Source organism: Parasteatoda tepidariorum, chromosome 5, assembly GCF_982258835.1.
Source record: "Parasteatoda tepidariorum strain Cologne lab strain chromosome 5, Ptep-v5.0, whole genome shotgun sequence".
Lineage (NCBI taxonomy): Eukaryota > Metazoa > Arthropoda > Arachnida > Araneae > Theridiidae > Parasteatoda > Parasteatoda tepidariorum.
In genome coordinates, this window is record NC_141759.1 from 70,511,177 (window position 1) to 70,532,196 (window position 21,020).

At 27.6% G+C, this 21,020-nt stretch overlaps 2 protein-coding genes across 2 annotated transcripts; one reads left to right on the forward strand and one right to left on the reverse strand.

Moving 5' to 3' along the window:
• Positions 1-2,095: 2,095 nt before the first annotated feature.
• Positions 2,096-12,892, reverse strand: LOC107436407 (dual specificity protein phosphatase 14). Its single transcript, XM_016048118.4, has 4 exons — positions 12,717-12,892; positions 9,212-9,388; positions 5,535-5,673; positions 2,096-2,554 (listed from the first exon to the last, which is right to left on the reverse strand). Exons 2-4 carry the CDS (start codon positions 9,371-9,373, stop codon positions 2,289-2,291), a joined length of 567 nt encoding a protein of 188 aa, XP_015903604.1. The 5' UTR covers positions 9,374-9,388; positions 12,717-12,892; the 3' UTR covers positions 2,096-2,288.
• Positions 12,893-14,024: 1,132 nt separating this feature from the next.
• On the forward strand, positions 14,025-19,989 carry LOC147809491 (uncharacterized; the record flags this gene model as incomplete). The annotated part of the gene is made up of 3 exons (XM_087162844.1): positions 14,025-14,339; positions 17,259-17,817; positions 19,120-19,989. Coding segments are annotated over 3 exons (1,194 nt in total), but the record flags the coding sequence as incomplete, so codon positions are not given.
• Positions 19,990-21,020: the final 1,031 nt, after the last annotated feature.

Sequence of the window (21,020 nt, forward strand, 5' to 3'; positions counted from 1 at the left end):
ATTGTCCGGTGGTGACAGGAATAATTTTAAGAGTTAATTTATGCCATTTTCGCACTAAAGTCGCAATGAGAGAGTTCGAAATTATGTTGCTTAGCATTGACTTTAATATTCAGCATTGATTTTTATTCCTTTAGCGATGAATTTCAGAAAAAAATTGCAATTATTTGACATTATATTATCATAACGTTGTGGATTGCATCTTTTCACGAATTCTTTTAATACGCTCTTTTGTACGATTGATGCGTGAACGATTAAATCTGGGTCGATCTTTTGAGCTATCGGGTATTCAATAATCGATTTATAGCTTTATAAATAAATGTTCCATTAAACCATAAATATTTTAATTGCGTAACGATTCTACTAACAGAAAATCAGCGATTGAAAATCTGTTTAATTATGATGGAACCTTTTCGATTCCATCATAAAACTAATTCTAAATATCTTGTTTTAAACAAATTTCTTTTGCACTTATAGAAAGTGCCACTCACAGGGATAGAGAGAAAGATTTACCAAACGATTAAAATTGACTCCTATTTTTCCGAGTATTTAGTTGAGTCACTCTGTAATCTTTATCCAGGGTTATGAAGTCATTTGTTTTTGAAATCAAATTTGTCAGAAATTTTATTACATACAGGTTAGAAAATGTCTCACTGAAAAATCAATCACAATTGGATCTCTGTGGCAGCTATGTATGCTTTTAGAGATCACGATCTATGCTTAATACATAGCACATGTTTATTATAGGGTAAAATTAATGGTCGCCACTGGCCGACAAAATATAACAAGAGGTGATTACAGATAGTCTGCTAATCAGCCCTTTTTTCCGTTTCATGCCCATTTTATCATTACATATTTTTCCCCCTCATAAATATGGAAGTATAAAATCTTTGATATTAGTTTGAACATTACTTTATTTCACAATTTTTTCTTAAAGGTTTTCTTCATCTTAGAAATAAACCTTGTTTTTTAATACTATAAAATTTTGCCTCTGTGAAAAATGTTACTAATGGCCACTAGCAAACTTTCTTAATTTTGCCCTATTTTGTTTAGTGATCGCATGGCAGAAAGTGCATAGTTTATAGGGTTTCATGTTGATTCCAGGACACCAAAATGTAATATCTTAATGCATAAATGTAACTTTTATTTTGCATTTTTGAACCTAAACACTAAAAAGTATTAATGAAACTTAGAGTCTATTCCTGGGGACATAAATATTTCTCACTTCAACCAAAAATTCGTTAGGCAAATATGTGAACAGAAACCATGGAGACAATTTTTTATTGAGTTGAAATCTTAAAAATAATAACAATAATAATTTTTTTTTTTTTTTGTGATTTACCTTGTGGACTAGAGACAATTTTTGGAATGAGCAGGGCAGATTTAATATTTACCAATTAAAAACTTAATAACCTTTTTTCCTAGTAATGAAGAACAGACTTAGACATTTTTATTTAGACAGGAAAAAATATTTTTTATCCAAACTGGCTTAAACTTAAATCTCTTAAGAGACTAATGTCTCTGTAAGATGTCCGACGTCTCTTTAAAGAGATATCAGACTAGATTAGCATCTTTGGTCGACAAGAGCTATGGGGCAGGTTAAAATGGCCCAATCCAACAAATAGTAAAAGTACAAGGATATTGCATGATAAAATTGATCTGCGAATTATTTAGAGTTATGTTTTATATAGGAACAACTTATTTGCAATACATTTTATTTTAATTAATATTTTAGTATTAAATAAAATTTTTAATGAAAAATGTTATATAATGTTTTATTGGAAAAGGAAATATTATATTATGTTTTAATACTAAGTTTAATCATATCTTAAATACATTTAATGTGAAACTTTACTTTTTGTAAACAAATATTTGATTCTATTATTTATTTTAAAATATTTTTTTTACAAAATGTCTTGAATTACAAATTATTTATTTAATTTTGCAGATCTGATATAAAGAATTTAGTATTTTTAAAATATTTAATGGAGGATCAATTTTCTGACATTTTAAATGAAACCAAAATAAAAATAATAAAAAAACTTACATAAATGCACAGAAAAAAATAAAAACAACGCAAAGAAGAACAAAACATAAATAAAAATAAATAATTTTATTCAATGTACACAAATGAAAATATTTGTTAGATGAAACATATCGTACAAATAAAAAAAAATTTACATTAAAAACTATTTATGTTTCGTAATAAGTGGTAATACTTGTAAGTATTTTGGCTAACTCGAATAGTAATGTAAGAGTGTTATAGAAAATGTCATGACAGAAGTATCACATCATTTCTTCGTTGTGGGATTTTCCTGACAACTTTTAAGCCAAACCATTCCCCTGGCTACTTCATAAAACACATCAGGCACAATGCAATCAGCAGAAACAGCATTAGGAACTCGAACCATTTGAACCGAAGTTTGATGGTACAGATCTCGTTCATAGTCAATGAGTTGTTGGAAAAAACCATTGTTCGGATGTACCATGGGTCTCCTAGATCGGAGAAGCCTGAATGCAGATCGTAGGTTCAAATTTTCATATTTCATCAGGTAGGCTAAAAAATTTATCTTGTATGAGTGTGGTGCTTATATAAGAGCATGTGCATGCTTTAAAACTTTAATTCACCTCAATTAAATACAAGAATAATTAGCATGAGGTTTTACGAAAATTAAGTTGCAAAAGCCCTTCTTTTCATTTAAATTATGAGTTTTGTGGTAATAAAATTTATAAAGAGAATATTTAACTTATAAAGTGACTCGACCTTCTCAAAGAAATATTGAATGTATAGAAATTTTCATATTTCATCAGGTAGGCTAAAAAATTTATCATGTATGAGCGTGGTGCTTATATAAGAGCATGTGCATGCTTTGAAACTTTAATTCACCTCAATTAAATACAAGAATTATTAGCATGAGGTTTTATGAAAATTAAGTTGCAAAAGTCCTTCTTTACATTTAAATTATAAGTTTTGTGGTAATAAAATTTATAACGAGAATATTTAACTTATAAAGTGACTCTACCTTCTCAAAGAAATATTGAATCACAAGAATCTTAGTAACAAAGCTGCAGATCAGTTGTGCACAAAGAATCACTATAACATGCATAGGTGGCAATATTTTTCAAACTGCATGCATTAAAACTGAGGAGATAAAATTTAATTGCCACCAAAATTAAGTTCAGTGGATGATTTTGAGCCTAAATGTAATAAAGTTTCGGCAGTGCTTACACATTTAATAGCTTAATCATAGCCAAGCACATAAAAAAAATCATAAGTGAGAAAATTAAAATACATTAAAAAATAACAAAAGTAAATTAAAAGAAAAATAATAAAGTTAAGAAATTAAGTAAAAGAATTGAGTATTTTTTCTTTCTTTCGTTTTTTTTTTTTTTAAGCCAGCAAATTTTTTAAAGTGTTATCTGATATTTTTAATGTGAATTCAAAGATATTAAAAAAGCAGTGATTATAAGATGAATTTTTTAAATTGTGCAGATTAAATAAAGTAGCAAAACACTAAAAATTATTGGAAGAAAAGAAAGTGTGATAGCAGTATAGTATGATAAAATGTCGCAGAATTTAAAAAAAAAGAGAGGAAAAAAAAAGATTACTGAGTAATTCATTCATAATTCGGTGATTTTTCTGATAGGTATTGTTTAATATGTCTCTTTCTACTACCATAATAAAACTGTAATAAGCAAAGTGTGAAGGAAACTTACATATATAAAACAGACTTAGAGGCATGTTTTATATTGTTTCATTTTATATTTTTAGAAATAAAGAATATAAATTTTTTAAATACAAAAAATTTATTTTACTATTTTGCAAATTCACAGGCCTGCAATCTAGTTTTTACTCTGAACATGTAAATGAAACAGCAGTCTTTTGATATTTTTCATGCTGAAAAGCTAATTCAGACGATTAGTGTAAGAACAAGATAAGTCAACATTTTTCAATTGTTGGTGATAAACAAATCAAATTTAAAAACTGCAATAGAATTAAGTAGTTTCTCTACACACTATTTAGCACACAGAAGAGGACAGACAGTTCTTGCACTAACCAAAATCACTATATTGTCCACCACAGTCGAGTATGCATTAACCAACACAGCAATACAAACAGCGTATGTCCGCTAACATAATTTAGTGCAAAAGCACCAAGATTGGAATTTTTCACTTCCCATAAACTTGACCAGAGGTGCTTCTTTTGAAGATGGAACACTTTCAGTTCATTTTCTAAGATGCTGAATCAGTTAAAAAATATTTTGAAGAATTTGGATTCACCACCTAGTCTTTGCACTGGGCCTTTAAATTTCTGCTTTTATTTTTTTTTTTATAATAATAAAAAATAGATTAGTGCTGTTTTTTTCCTTTCAAATAGTTACAATATTATTAATTTTTAGTATTTATCTAAAAATTGTTTTCCTATTTTGTACAGAATTTTAATAATAATGCAAAAAGAGGCAAGATTTTTTCTTGTTCACCTTTTAAACAGTATGAATAAAAACACCAAAATAATTAGAAGTTTATTTTGTCAGCCAAATCCTAGGTTAAATAATGAAAATCAAAAGATAAAATGAAGTTCTTTAAAATAGAACATGAGTGAAGGTCTATAAAGTTTTAAGGAAGACTGATTTGAAATAGATTTTTTTAAAATTTTATTTTGGAAGAGGGAATATGAATGTTTCTTATGAAAACATATATATAAAGATACCTTTTATTATTTTGATAAAAATGTTTGAAAACAAAGGAAGACTCAAAATTCATTTAGCTTAAAACTTTTTAAATAGAGTTTAATTTGTGGTCCCTTAATTTCTCAACAATCAAAATTCTTAATTCTTTAAAGTCATTAGAGTCATCATTAATTAGCAAAAAAATAATACTTTTAAATGAAATTTTTTTTAAAAAATCACTTTCAACATTCAATAAACGGCACACAATAAAATCTTTTATTTTAAGACAAAATAAACTTTTTAGAGACAAAGAAGATTAATCTTCATAAATTGCAAACAAATGAAGATCTATTGATAAGTTTCCAACATTTACTGGATCAAAATTAAGAGAATCCTATAATAAATCATTTTCATCACATTTTTACTGTAATTATAATAGAATTTGAACAAAATATTTTCAAGTATCTATCCATTATTAATTTTCATTCACGATCCATGAGCTAAGTTATGTTTCGAATTTAACTCTATGAACATAATTCATGTAAATAAATTAGGTAGAGAGTTTCCTCTCTATGCACAAACTTCTCAGTGGGTACAGAGAAGAAATACCAGAAAGAAGAATTGCACAAGAAAACAAACAGATTGAGGTTCAGAGAATCTGCAGCTAGTGTTCAAAGAGTAGGTAAACAAATAACTATTTGTTAAATTGCTTCATTTACTCTTCTTTGGAAAACAAAATTTATTGCAAGCATTATTTTTTAAACTCATTTTGCATAAGTGATTAAAACATATAAAAAATATAATTCACAACTGGATATTTCCATACAAGCAAACAACAAGAAAAAAAAAGAAAGAACTTAATCTTACCTAAACAGAGAGATGCTGAACGGCTAATACCAGCCATGCAATATACAAGAACTTTTCCACCAATTAGCTGCTCTTGATGAATCAGATCAGCAACTTCATCAAAATAACAGCTTATGTTGGCTCGTTCATTATCTTCAACCTATAAACCAGAATAATTTTTTTTTAAACATTTAATATAATTTAGAAAACTAATACAAATTTAATAGTTATGACTACAAGTTAGTTTTAAATATTTGTTAAATCACAGAATTATTTGAAAATATTTAAATATATTTACTAATATTATAACTGATACATTAGAGTTACATTTAGCAATAGAACTAAATCAAGAAAAATATACACAATTAAGCAAAGCTTGATATTAGACATTAGAGGGGAAAAAGAAAAGTCTATTTTTGGTATTTACTCAAATAATTTTTTGAGAATTTCCCCCAACTAAGTGAAGAAATTTCTTGAGATGAGAAAACAAATGGAATCAATCTTCTGATGGGGAACAAATGGAGAATTGCAGAAGCTCATTTTTTATACTTATTGCTTGTAAATTTTTATTACATTATTATTAGAACATATTTTTTTACACGACGACCAGCATTAGCTTATAAGATTCTAACTTTCTGCTAGATTTGAAGAATTTTTTTTTTATTTAAAAAAAAACAAACATTATATTTGAACAGTGAACATAAACAGTATTTGACACATTACAATAATTTAGACTTACACAGATTAAATTCTCATTTAATATCATTCAACTAAAAAAGTTTTCTGCCTTACTGATACATTGCGATGAGTTAAACAATGTTACACTGTCATTAAGTTTATATATATATATATATATATATATATATATATATATTATACTCCAGTAAAATACTTAATTACATAATTTTAAAAAAAAATTACAAAGAAAGAAAAATTATAATTTTACTAACAATAAATGTAGTTATAATAAAGATGATCATAACAACCAAGTATTTTCCAATAGTCTCATTTTGCGATAGTAACTCATAAAATCAGTGTTTCATAAATCCTTTGATAGTATTGATATCCATTTCAATATGAGAATGGATATTACTCTTGATTTATGCTTAAGCCATTCACTTACCCTATATTCCGGCGCATAATGCGCACCCGTAATTTCTAATACTTTTAAAAAATTTTAAGATATACTCTTCATATAACGCGGAAATTTGGATTGCACACGTGCAATATCTCGTCTTTCAAGATCGCAAATAAAAAGTTTTTTCCCTATCTTTTGCAAAAATAATAGAACTGAATTTGACATGTATGTAAGCAGGGCTCGAAAAAACTCAGAAATTTTACCCGTCCCCTGAGGACGGCTTGTCCAACAATGTACCCGTCCTCCTTTGAAACTAACCCGTAGCTTTTAAATAAATAAAAATAGAATTTTCTCTTATTTATTACTAACATTTATATAAATTGCACAATGAATTAGTAGTTACTAGGATTACATTATACAATAAAAGAAATACTAGGTTACTAATAGCAAAACCTAGTATTTCTTTTATTAAATAATTTATTTCTTTTAGGAAATAATTTAAATGACAAAGGTCAAGTTATCTGGAATGTCAATTTATTCGAGGGTACTGCGTTTTTTAAATGAATTAAATATGACGTTTGCCAGTTTCACAATCAAGCCAATGATTTACAGAGGCTTCTGCACAGAAATCTGAAAGGGGTTTTCCATTTAGGTAGATGTTCATAATTGTGTTTAACTCTTGTTTAAGACCAGTACGTAATGTGTTTTTTTGTAAGTTCATTGCTGAAAAGCCTCTTTCGACCGCTGTAGTGCTCCCAGACAGAGAAAACATTAATTCCACTATGCACAGTCTGTTGCTATATTTCTAGATTATAGGGTCATTTTAGAAGTGAGGCACTAGACTCTTGTAAGATAACAAAAAATTGAAAGTGTATCACAAACATTAACGGAAAAATGGCCGGCCGCGCGGACGTTGGATTCGAGAAATTTGTAGTCCGCGAGGAATTTTTGACCGTCGAGGCCGGGCGGTTTTTAGAGCCCTGTATGTAAGGGTAGAGTTGAAAGAGTAATAATGTGATTCTGATAAAAGAGATTGTTGTATTCAGCAGTGCAGGTGTGTGAAAGAATGTTGTTTCCCACATTCCAGAAGTAAGGGGGGAGGGTCATCTGGAATGCTGTCTATTGTGTATGTCTCAAAAGCATACCACAGATCAAGAGACAAAACGTAATTCCTCTTCTGCCAATCGCACCATTTGATGCCCTGCCTTTGAAAAGTAAACATTGTAGGCTTTAAGAATTCAGTGTAGTTTTTAGTAGTAGACATGGCTCCTATCAAACAAAGCAAACACAGCACTGGATTTAAATGCAAAGTAATTCAATTTGTGAAAGAAAATGGGCTGCGGCGAGACATTTTGGTATTGGGGAAAGCTTGGTGCATGAATGGAAGAAAAATGAAGAGAAAATAATGGATATGCCTAAGGATAAGTGTGCATTGCGTACAGGACTAACAAAATGGCCGGTGTTAGAGGACAATGTAGAAAACTGGGTTTTGGAAAATCGGCAAAATGGCTTGATTGTAACAAGAAACTGTGTTCGCTTGTTTGCTCTAAAATGGGCAAAGTTAATCCACACGAGAGTGAAAATTTCAAGGCTACTGTGAGTTGGTGTAGTCGATTTATGGCTCGAAAAAATTTAGTTCTACATGAAAAAACCAAAGTATCACAAAAACTACCAAAAAACTTGAATAGCAAATTGTTAAGTTTTCAAAAATATATTATAGAACTGTGAAAAAATAGGAATATTTACTTTCGCAAATAGGAAATATGGATGAGACCCCAGTCATGTTTGATATGATCGGTAATAAAACAATTGATTTAAAGGGAGTAAAATTTTAGTGTGGGACACGTTTAGGTCCCACCTTACAGATAATACAAAAAAATTGTTGAAAGAATGTAACACCGATATGGCAGTTATTCCGGGCGGATTGACACCATTACTTCAGCCATTGGACGTCTGCTTAAACAAACCATTTAAAGCCAATTAAAAAAAACAGTAGAACACTTGGATGCTGGAGGGCGAGAAAACCTTTACGAAAGGAGGACATACGCGTCATGCAAGTTTGGAAACAGTGTGCGAATGGATATTGAAAGCATGGTATGAAATTAAGCCTGAGATGGTTAGAAAATCATTCAAAAAATGCAGCATTTCAAATAATCTGGACGGATCAGAAGAATGTTATTTCTTTAAAATAAAAGTATTCTTCTATATTTAAATCTTTTTAATCTATAATTTTTAATATTCGGCGTATACAGTGGACCTGTAAATTCCAATGTTATTTTTTGTATTAAAAGTGCCCGTTATACGCCAGAATTGTTTAAGTTCACTCGTGCATTCACTTATTCATTCATTTATGCACTTATACTTATGCTTAAGTCATTCACATAAAGCCATTAAAAATAACAACATGTTATTCATAAATAAAAGTAATAATGCATAAATTATATGATTGAACTCTAGAAAAAAAAATTACTTAAATCTATGCTATATAAATTTGTAGCATGTACATAGATTAAATATAAAAATTACATTTACAAGATTATGTGGTTAGTTTCAATAAAAGATAAATAGTTGGAAATTAATTTTATTATTTTTTTAAAATTCAAATAATTTTATAGTTTACCGCAATGGCCCAGTAACGTAAATGGCCCGTACTATAAGATGGTGGAGTTAAACTGCAGTTTATAACGCAAGTAATTCCTGTCTGTTGAAGTGAAGAATCTGTGACTGATCTTGCACTTGAAATGAAAAGATGATCATTTACTTCATTTAAACCACATAGCATTTTTCCTAATTTAACCTAGAATATTCAAAAAGTATATTTTAATGATGACATAAATATAACTTCGAAAAGATTAAGAAGATCTGTGATACAGAAGAGGAACATCATTCAAATAACTTCAACTTTTAACTTGCAATTTATTAAAATGTGTTTGCAAACTTTTCAAAAAAATCCACTAATTGTTTCCCCTACAACGTCACATTTTTGACAATCATACTTTTAAACACCAACAGAAATGTGATGAAATGTTTAAATCATGTAGAATTAACAATAGAATAAAACAACATCTTAACAAATAATAATATTCAATTCATCAATTTTTAGAAACTCGAGGTGCATTCTTTATTCTAATTCGACCAATCAGCCATTTCTCTAACCTCAAAACATTTTCACCTCTTTAAGTACATCAACAATATGACTAGTTCTTACTGCCTGTGTTAAAAGAAAAGTAGATCATAGTTTTATTGTGAAATATGTTGCACATAATACATGAATGCCGTAGATTATCAAAAATTGTTCAAGCATTTAAAAATCCACCATACTTTTTCATTACCCTAAACATTTATTAATAAGAATTTAAGAGAGGTAAAAAAAAAAGGTATCAAAATGAGGAAAATTGGTACTGAAGGGCAATTCTATGGTTTCTTTTGTTACATGTGTTGTGGTGTTGCACATTGATTTGCTTTTACTTATAAACTTTTCATTTTAAATTGAACAATTTTTCTTTTTTTGCCCAATAACAAAGAAGAATGTCTACCTTCCATATTTATACCAAGAAAACTTGATAAATTTTAATAGTTTTATAGAATGGTGAATTGAAAATTTGTTACTCTTATTACCTGAAATGCAGCGTTTATAAATTTGCATTAATGTATTTATACTATAAAATAAAATCTTCTTATTTTAAATAATTTCAGGAAAATGAAATCTATTTATTAAATAGCAAGCATAAGAAAGTTTTAAATACATTAACATTATTTATCATGAAAAAAATTCCTGGTTACTCTTGTTACAAAATTTTTTTTTAAATTTTGTTAGGTACATTTCCTTTAGAAAATTTAATAAGAAATTTACAAAGCACATTATAAGTGTAAATAAGTTTATATTGATGGATTTATTTAATTTCTTTGAAGCAAATATGATTTCTAGAACTAACAACAGATGCAAAACAAATTTTTTTTTCTGGATTTTATTTTCATAAAATGTTTTGACTTGATTTTTAGATCATTTCTAGATTGCCTAAAGAAATCATTGTATTCATGCAGTAATCAAATTTTAAAAAAGTCATAAATTTAAAATTTGGTTTCCAGTTGCCATAGAAAATTACATTCTTTAAAATGATGTAAAAACTTGTATACCTTATGATTCAAAAATTTTCAGCTATTATTAAATAAAATAATAGAAAATAAAAATTAATTAAGAAAACTGACTTTTTGCTTTGGACAAATGAATTTAACAACCGTGAGAATTTTTTTTTTTTTTTTTGTGATTAGCTAGGAAAAAAAATCTGGAGATATAAAACAATTATGCAAAATTAAAATAAACATTAAGGGGTCCAAATTTCCACTCCCTTAAATTTTGAAGCATTATTACCCAGAGTGCATCTACCTTCCATATTTTGAGAATAAGAAATTCAAATACATCGAAAAAAAAAAAGTTTAATTCAGAGAAAGTACATTCCCCGGTCTGCTTTCATTCCCAAAATATCATCTGCATTAAGTAATTAACATATTTGGAATGACTCTTTTAAACCATTTAAAATTGAGAGTTGGAATGCATAAAGATAGGATCACTAGGGATACAAGTTCAAAGTTATTTAGGGTGCTTAATTTTATTTTTGTGCACTGTACTAACCAAATTTAAAAAATTTTCTTTTAAATTTGCTATTAGCATATTGAATCTCTATAAATTTATCATTTGCAACAAGTATGTATTATTCTGAACTATAATTTTTCTTAAGATGATGAGATGTAGATATATGCTAAATTAGAGTTTAGCTATTTTATTAAAATTTCAATCTTCTTGTACAGTAGGGAACCGATTATCCGGAACGATCGGGACCATCGCCATTCCGGATAACTGATTTTTCCGGTTTTCTGAATCGCTACAAAAAGCCGTTTTTTTATTGTTAAACCCAACTAAGAAATAAAATTTTTTGGAAATTATCTTAAAAAGAAGAAAAAACGATGAAGTAATACACTAATGATTATTTCCAAAATGATGGTAAGGTGAACATCTTTCAAAAAAGAAAGAAAAATCTTATGAGGAAAAAAAAAAAAAATTTTAAAAATGGCGGGAAAATTTATCGAATTTCGTTCCGGTTTTTTGGTTTTCCGATTTCCGGATAACAGGTTCTGTACTGTATCTACTGCAATAAGTTATGGCGATAAAACTTATTTAATAAATAAAAAAAATTGAGGCTTCTCTTGTTACAAAAATTGAAAAGTTTTTCTTGTTACAAAATTAAATTTAGAATAACTGCAGATAAATTGAATGGATCAGTTTCAAACCATTAGCCATTATATAAATAGAGGTAAACAGCAAATCCATATGCATCTTTCTGGTTTTAAAATGATATTTCGTAATCAGGATGCACTTTCATAGGTTTTTGATTTTTCTTGTTACATTTCAAAGAACAATTAAATTGATTGTTTTTGTCATACACATATTTTACTATCACTTTTTTTATATTATCAGAAAAAAGGATACTTACTAATATTATAAACAATAATATTTTAATTCAGCTTATAAAATTACTGTAAGAATTAGTATTTAAAAATTGGCATTGAAATTCATAAATTTATAGAATAGAAAAATTTTATATTTTAGACTATTTACCAAAATAATAATGATAACGAAATAGATAAATATATAAAAAATTCTTCTAGCTTAGTTTTCTTAGTACTTTTAATTAAAAAATGATGTTAAATACGTAAATTAATTTTTAAGAAAAAAAAATCATCCCCTGCTATGTCCCCTACTTTTTGTGGAATTGCCCAGAAAGTATTTATATTAATTATGTACAATTGATTCCTGAAACATACAATTCAGCTCTCACAGAAAATTTTATAATGTGCACAAAATTTCAAATGACATTTTTTAAGACATTAACCAATGGAATTGATTTTCTCTTTCGAGCAAGCATAAAAAATGTTATAAAGATCATAAACATTTTAAATATATTCTCAAAGAAATTTCTCACAACGAATGTAGTACAGATATTTCATTTAAGTTATCCTTAAGTTTTTCAGAGTGGTATCACTTCAAAAGGACAGGAGAACTATAGATTAATTCGAATAAAACACAATTGTTTTTCAGAAATCATAAATTTAAAAAAAACGCTTACTAATTCAAAGTAAAATTTAGATGTTCAATTAATTGCAATAAAACTTTAAGAGTCCAGGAAACATTTTAATCATTACTCAATTCAAATTTAGAATTACAAACTTTAAATTTAAATTCACCCAATATTTATTTTCTATTGAATCCATACGCTTTTGACTACCTAGCTTTGTTATATTTAGAACAGAAATTTTTACGGTCAGAATATATAGTTATTAACTGACTTTTTAACTGCATCTATCTCTCAGCACGTGATATAAACTGACCAATTATGTTATACCATATGCTGGGGTTATTCGGTTTCAAGCGTTTAAACTTCGTTTGCGTAGATTATTCTTAAGAATTGCTTCCGTTTAGCGTTCATTTTGTATTGTTTTTATTAGCCAGTTCGTTTTTAATTGTTTAATAATACTGAAATATTTTTTTTTTAAATCAAAATTTTCACAGCTCTAAATTCTCAAAACTCTTTTAAGTAACTTTCGCTTGTAAAAATTGCAACTTTTTATTTATTTCGAACTATTTAAATATTTCTAATACTATTAGTTATTAAGTTTTTTATGATATTACTCTTTCAAAATTCGAGTAGTCAAGTCTCTTTTAAAATACAGGAATAGTCTAGGTTTTTCTTCTTATTTATTTTATCTCTTACTTATGTCTTTGGACTGATGTATTTATTTTATTTGGCATGAGTGTTCCTTTGGAGAAACGTATTTTGTATGTTTTAATTTGAATTATTTGTTCATATCATCTACCCTATGAATGGTGGAAAAGTTTTCATGATTTTTACCGTTTGCACTCACTATATTTGTCGGGGTTTGAAAGGTTTTATAAACAAGCAGAAGTTTAATAAAGAAAGAAGTTGACGTTTGCCCTGGGGTGGCTTCTAGTTATACGTTTTAAGTTGGACCCCTTCTGAGATTTTTTTTTTAGTTTATCTCTGGCCAGCGCAGGTACCGATGTGTAAATTTTTCTTAAGTTTGTGTGATTACTTATAAATAGCATTATTTTATAAATTACCAGTTTACACAAATCTTTGTAATGTTCGTTTTAATATCTATCAATATCTAAATTCATTGAAGTTATTTATTATATAATAGGTTTCAGAATTCATTCCATATATGTATGAGCAAAAGTTAATGAAAAAATAGAATAATATTACAGAAAGGGTTAAACTCATAGCCACTTGCAGGTTAGCAATGATGTATTTATCTTAAGTTTATTCTAAATGCAAGAACTATGTAATAGCACTTGGTGATTTCAGTTAGCTGAAACTGTATGGTAATTAATTTTGCTTAACTGTAACTGTAATTAATTTTGCTTTTATTGTTTTCTTGCAGCATTTTTAATTAGCTCTGGGGAAACTTCTGAAGCGGTTGGAAATGTTTTAGTGCTTGTTTCTGATCATGCACAGTTAGAGGGAGCTCCTACCTTTTCGGATCAAGATCGGCCATACAAATGTTCAATCTGTGCTAAAAGATTTCTTCAAAAGGCGCATCTTGTACAACATTTACGTATTCATACTGGCGAGAAACCTTTTAAATGCCCTGTTTGCTCTAAGTCTTTTAAAAGGAATGAATCTCTTAAATATCATATTATATCAAACCACAACATTTTACCAGCTTCACTGTAATATTGAAACAAAGCTATAGATTTGTTATTAATGTTAACATTTCATATTTTATGAAGTAAAAATTAAAAGAATATTAGACTTTAAAGCATTGATTATATTCTTGGAGGTTCATTTTTCTAGAACAATTCACTGTCTTCATTTTGTCATTTTGTTTATTAATTCTTGTACTTTCAAACTTTAATGTGTATATAATTAAAATAAATACAATGCACAGTAAAAGCATTTAATTTTTTTGGTCAATCCTTTAGTTTCATTTTCAAAAAGTGTGTAAGTTTTTTTTACATAATACATTTACATAAATTATAATCTATTATATGTGTTTTTAATATTTGGTATTGTATTGATACAAAATACTGTACTTATGTTGGCACACCTTTCTCAGTAACAAAACACAGATGCATCAGGAAAACAGAAACAGGAGATGCACCCTTCCTGCATTACCATGTTTTTCTCTTTCATTTTGTGTTTCGTCACTGAAAAAATTTCTTTACTATGGAACTATAGCTATAACATATTTGTTTATATGTCATAATTTGTGCTCTTTCCACATTGTTTAGCTTTATTAAGCATAATTTAGCTTCAGATAAATATTGGTAGATTACTATTTCTTTTTGGAGGGAAGGTTAAATATGTATCAAAATCATTATAAATTGTGTTAAATTTGTCTGTTCATTTTGACTAAGTTCTTTTAACTTATTTAATCTTTTAAAAAAAATTATATTTATTCATTTATTATTATTTTGCTACTAATTCATTTACTAATGTAAATTTTTCTTTGTTTTGTTTAAAGAATCTGCCTTTGTTTCTTATGAAGCTTTCGAAGTTCAACCTAACAAATTCAACAAAAGTTCTCAAAGAAAGAGTTGTGTAAGAAATATTTCATCTCAGAGGCATATATACCAGTGCCATCACTGTTTAAAAAGCTTTTATCGAAAAGATCATCTTGTACAGCATTTACCTGTTCATACTGGAGAAAAACCTTTCAAGTGTAAATTTTGCTCAAAATCATTTGGACGAAATGCATCCTTAAAATATCACATCCTTAGTCTCCATCAAGGTTTTGGGTTTAAGCAAACTTAATACATTGTTTCTGTGTGAATTAAATTTTATAATGGAATAATTGCTTTGAAGAGTTCTTTGGACTTGGACAAAAATGTATATATATTTTTAAATTATCAAAAATTAAATGTCTTGGTTTATTGTTATTACAAGGTAATTTGTCTATTTTTACCATTGGATTTTTGACAACATTTGATGGTTAAAACATTTAACCCAATGTTTTGTTGTATTTTGTCAGTTTTATTTTTAACTGCTTAAGCGTTTAATTTTATAATTAAGAACAAATAAGTAAGAAAAGGAAATAAAATCAATGCCATTGTAGATATTCACCAATGATAATCATTTCTTCATTTTTCTTTTGCTTGTTATAGCTCTCTTGCATTACTATTTAAAGTAAATGAAGAATTGTCTCTTTTTTAATAATGATTTGTTTTATTCACATAATCTGTTGGGTTATGTTACAGCTGTTAAGGAATAGTTTATAGTTATCATAAATAACAAATCTAACAACTATCTACAATTTAATATATTATGGAAAGATATTTTTAAGGTAAAAAACAAGTTGAAGCTACAGAAAATAATCATCATTGCTTAAAATTTGTATTTTAACATGATTTATTAATCAATTTTATAATTTATTTTTATTTTCATACAGCTTTTATCCTTAAAAAAAAAAATCATAGTAAGCATAAAGTGTATATGAAAGCATTAACTCTATCGTTTTTTAATTTTTTATCAGCTGAGATTACTTTGATTTATGCTCACTATTGTGTTATATAATTCATGACTATATTTCTTAATATTCATTTAATTTTATGTGTTATTGCCATGAAATATTTGGTGTCAAATGAAGATTTAAGGTTCGTAAAATAAAAATACCAGTTAAAATGTATTGTTTTATGATTTAATTCAATTATTTTAGAAAATATGTTTTCTCAAATGTTTTGATTTTTGTAAACTATTTTCTATAGATGACTCAATCCATTTTGTGAATTCTTACTTTTGTCAAACTTGCATTCTATTTTATAATTGCATTTTTAAATCCTGTTAGCAGTTTTGTATCTTAGCTTATGAAATAATTATATACATAAATCTCACAATTGCAAAAAAATTTGGCTTTTCTTTGGGGGGAGGGGGACTGATTTAAATTTTTTTAGAAATTATGTGAAGTTATCCAAGTTTCAATAATATGATCACAAATTAAATTTTTGTTTTTTCATTACTTTTGTAATTTTCTTTTACTTGTATGTTGGGATGATAGCTGTGAAAATATTTTTATAAATTAAGCTTCTGAAAGTTATGAAATAAATTTTTAATTTATCTTTCAATTGTTGTTTGAAAACTGAACATGGGTGCCATTTTTCAGTCCTTGGGATTGAATTCAGTCTGGAAAAATTCAGGGGACTGAATACTGTCTCTTAATATCTCTCTGCCTAATTTTTTTTATATTAATTTTTCAAAAAGTTAAATTTCTACGTTTTTTTTTTCTTAACAAATATTTTCTGTTAAAATTACTTTTTAATGAAAACTTTGTTATTTTTTATAAGCCTAGCAAAATCATCTAGTACTGATGTCACACTGCATTTGAAGAATAGGACTGACTGAACTACAACATATATGCTTAAGCAAACAAAATTTGCATCGCTGAATCTGCTTGAGATAGCAGTTTTTTTTCTTCTTGATATTTTGAAATGCTGGTAAAAGTTACATTAAGATAATTTATTAAAAATCAAATTTATAGAGCTAGAAGATTAAACATTATTAATGGAAGGAAAAATAGAGATTTGAATGGTACAACCAAGAAAAAGCTAGTAATGTGATTTTCTGTGATTAGTAAAAAAAAATATACAAAAATAGCTGTTAGTTTTGTTTGCTGTAAATAGTATTAACAGAAAAGCTCTGATCATGGCAATGAGAGAATTTAAAATACCAGAAAAATTGGTGAGATTGATTAACCTAACACTAAGTGAAACTAAAATCATGGTAAAAATACAGAATTGTTTATCAGAGCCATTAGAAATAAAAAATGGTGTGCGACAGGGAGATTCTTTAGCCTGTCTCCTCTTTAATCTAGCATTAGAAAAGGTAATAAGAGATTCAAAAATCAATAACAGAGGAACTATATTTAATAAGTCAATACAATTGTTGGCTTTTGCTGACGATATAGGAATTATTGCTCGAACACCAAGAGCACTTGAAGAGGCCTTTATTTCTTTAGAGAAAGAGGCCCTGAAGATGGGTCTAAAAATAAATGAAAATAAAACTAAATATATGCCTTGTACTAAAACAGCCCACAGGAGTACCCATCTAAAAATTGGGGGACATTCATTCGAGGTAGTGGACAGCTTCACGTATTTAGGCTCTGAAATAAATAACAGGAACGATGTAACTGCAGAAATACGAAAGCAGCAAATAGGTGCCTTTATGGATTAAGAAAGTTTTTAAGATCAAATGTAATCAAGAGAAAAACAAAGCTGTTATTATTTAAAGGCCTCATTAGGTCAGTTTTAACATATGCTTGTGAAACATGGACATTGACTCGTGCAGATGAAGAAATGCTGAGCATATTTGAGAGAAAGATATTACGGTGCATTTTTGGAGGAATTAATAAAAACGGTCAGTGGTTAAGAAGATCAAATTTAGAACTCTATCGATCATATAATGAACCAGACATCATAAGATTCATTAAGGTCCAAAAGATAAAATGGGCAGGCCACTTAGTAAGAATGGAAGAAGACCGTATTGTGAAAAAGATTTTTGATGCCCGGCCGACAGGAACACGTAGAAGGGGCAGGCCAAATCTCAGATGGCTAGATACCCTGGAGAAAGATTTATCTATATTAAAAATAAAGAATTGGAAGTCCATTGCCAAAAGAAGGACAGCTTGGAAAAAACTACTGGAGAAGGCCAAGGCCCATCCTGGGCTGTCGAGCCAGTGAGGAAGGAAGGAAAAAAATAAACTAAAAAAATGAAAAAGAATAAATATTTTTTTTTTATTTTTTGGAAAAAATAATCAAGTCATTGATATTATATATAAGTTATTTTCATGGAAAAATGAGTTTTGAAATTAGAGAACTACAAGTTTCTATAAATTCTCATAAACATCGTTATACATTAATTGGTCAAAATATGAGTTCAGTCTTGAAATTGTTTTAGAGTGGCACCCATACCTGAACCATACTTTCATAATTTTAAAGTTTTTATTTTGTTCTTTATTGTTATTTATTTCATTAAGGTTCAGTAAATCATATTTCTTAGCAATTAGCATTAACAAATGAATTAAATTTTTTCATACATATACTTACCTATTCATAGTGTAAATTTATAATGTGTGTGTATGTAAATGATGATGTTTTAAGTGCTTTATAAAAGAGACTTATTGTTCCCATAAATGGAAACAAGCTGTGTTTTCTTATTCAAATGTTATTCACTAAATGTATAATTGATTATGCATTTATTTAAACCACTGGCAGTTCTGCATGTTGAAAATTGTGATATTTTTTATACCTACAAATGGTTCCACACATAGAAGAAGTTTAAGTTTCTCCTGCTGAAACACACACAATTAAGTAAAAGAAAAATGACCTTTCATTCTACATTTTTCCTTTAGAAGCGTGAGAGGATTGGCCTGAACCCCACTTGTAGTTGAAATTGTCAAAACTGTCAGTGGGTCAATATGTGCATACACCAGACAATAAACATTGAATATTTTGATACATTTATGTCGTTTTATTTTGTGTGAAGTTTTTTGAAACCTTAATTTTTTTTTCTTTAGTTGATGAATTGTCAAGTTTTCATGAGTCTACCGTTATTTTGACTTTTACTCCAGATGAGACAGTCTCTTTCAAGCGGCATGCTTGTGTTTATTGTGGCAGAAAGTTCCGAATGAAGAGTCACCTTACTGATCATATTAGAACCCATACAGGAGAAAAACCTTTTGTGTGTCAGCATTGTAATAAAAGATTTAAGCGCAAAGCATCCCTAAAATACCATGTTCAAAATTCTCATTCGGATACATTTAAGCTTTTGTTTGGTTGATTTCACTCTTATTTATCTGCACAGGTTTATAAAATTATATTTAAGCGACTGAGTGCTTACAATGTTTGTCTTTTGTTCTATTTTTCCTTCAAAATTAAAGAAAAATTTCCACTCATTTTTATCCAATTTGTACTACAAACCAGCCAAAGTACAAAATGCTCAGTTAATTAAAAATATTAGTTTATATTTATAAGAAAAGCTAATGAATAAGTACTATAATAATGTTATTTTGATATTGCAGTTGCATTCCTTTACTTTTGCCTTTGTCTTTTTTTATTTATTTATTTAAATTTTATATTATTTGATAATATTACAAGGCGTGAGATTCTTCTGACTTTCTAAACTTTTACTTAAAAAATGCCATTGTCATTGTTGGTCTTTAATCTTGGTGAAAAAATTTTACCTAATTAATGACCTGTGAATCGTTGATCAGAATATTTGTATACAAATGTTAAAAATTGCAATAAAATTCTCCGAAGAGAAAGTAATAAAATAAGATGCTATGTTCAATGTCTGTGTTTTCTAATATTTCCACATTATTTTTTTTTTTTCATTATTATTTTACTCTCTTTAATCACAATTTATTTATATATTTAACAGTTTGTAAAATTGTAAATGTACATATATAGTAAAAAAATAGCTGAAAGTAAGTAATAAAAAATTTCTTTTATTCAATTTTTAAAAAAAACAAAAACCACTTATGAACCAACGAGGGACGATTTAAACATGGTCATTTTAGTTTGATAGGTAAAAATTAAGTTGCTTGATTAAAAATAACTGAAAAAAGTTTCATTATTTGCTATTAATATTTTTGCAAATAATATATTTATTAGAAGCATTATTGTCTTATATTCTATATATTATATTGTCTTGTATAATTTCTTATATTTGATATTTTCTCAGAAACCTTTAAAGATACTATAGGCATAACTTTTCAAAATGTACCATATAAAGTTCAGCTTCTTTTAATCATTCCTGTTTTCAGTGTTGTAATTGAAATAAATTCCTTTTTATAATTTTGATATTCACTAGCTTCTATTTTATATTTCAGGACACTTTCACTGATATTTATAGTAGGTTTTGTTATTTAAAACATGTTTTAATAACAAAATGTTTTAAATATGTTTTAATATGTTGATGTTTTAAATATGTTGATGAATTTATATCAATCCATTTGAAAGTAACTTTGTTTGCCCCAAAATGCATTTTATTAATAGCAAGTAAAATCATACCTATGTTTCCATTACTTTTACATCCTTACATTGAATGATGAATAAAGCATGCTGATTGTGTAAGCAATATGAACTGTTTTTTCCCCATTGAAAATAATAAATATGTTTCTTATTTAATTGGATATTACTAACATGAAAGTTTTGCAAATATTTATAATTTTAGTTTTCTAAAATATTTCTAGCTTTCTATAGCATCATTGATAGCAATTAAAATTAATTTCGCTTTCACCTTGATCTGTGTGTTCATTCTGAATATTGAATTCAGAGTGTCAATTTTATGCCAAAATATTTTACCAGTTTTATGATATGTTGAAGTGTAACTTTATGAATGTTTTATTTGTAAATTGTT

Coding starts and splice junctions, on each gene's coding strand:
- LOC107436407 (XM_016048118.4), bottom strand. CDS start 9,373: ATGCTATGTGGTTTAAATGAAGTAAATGATCATCTTTTCATTTCAAGT. Junction 5,674..9,211: donor TACGTTACTGGGCCATTGCG/GTAAACTATAAA, acceptor TCTGGTTTATAG/GTTGAAGATAATGAACGAGC. Junction 2,555..5,534: donor TTCAGCATCTCTCTGTTTAG/GTAAGATTAAGT, acceptor TAAATTTTTTAG/CCTACCTGATGAAATATGAA.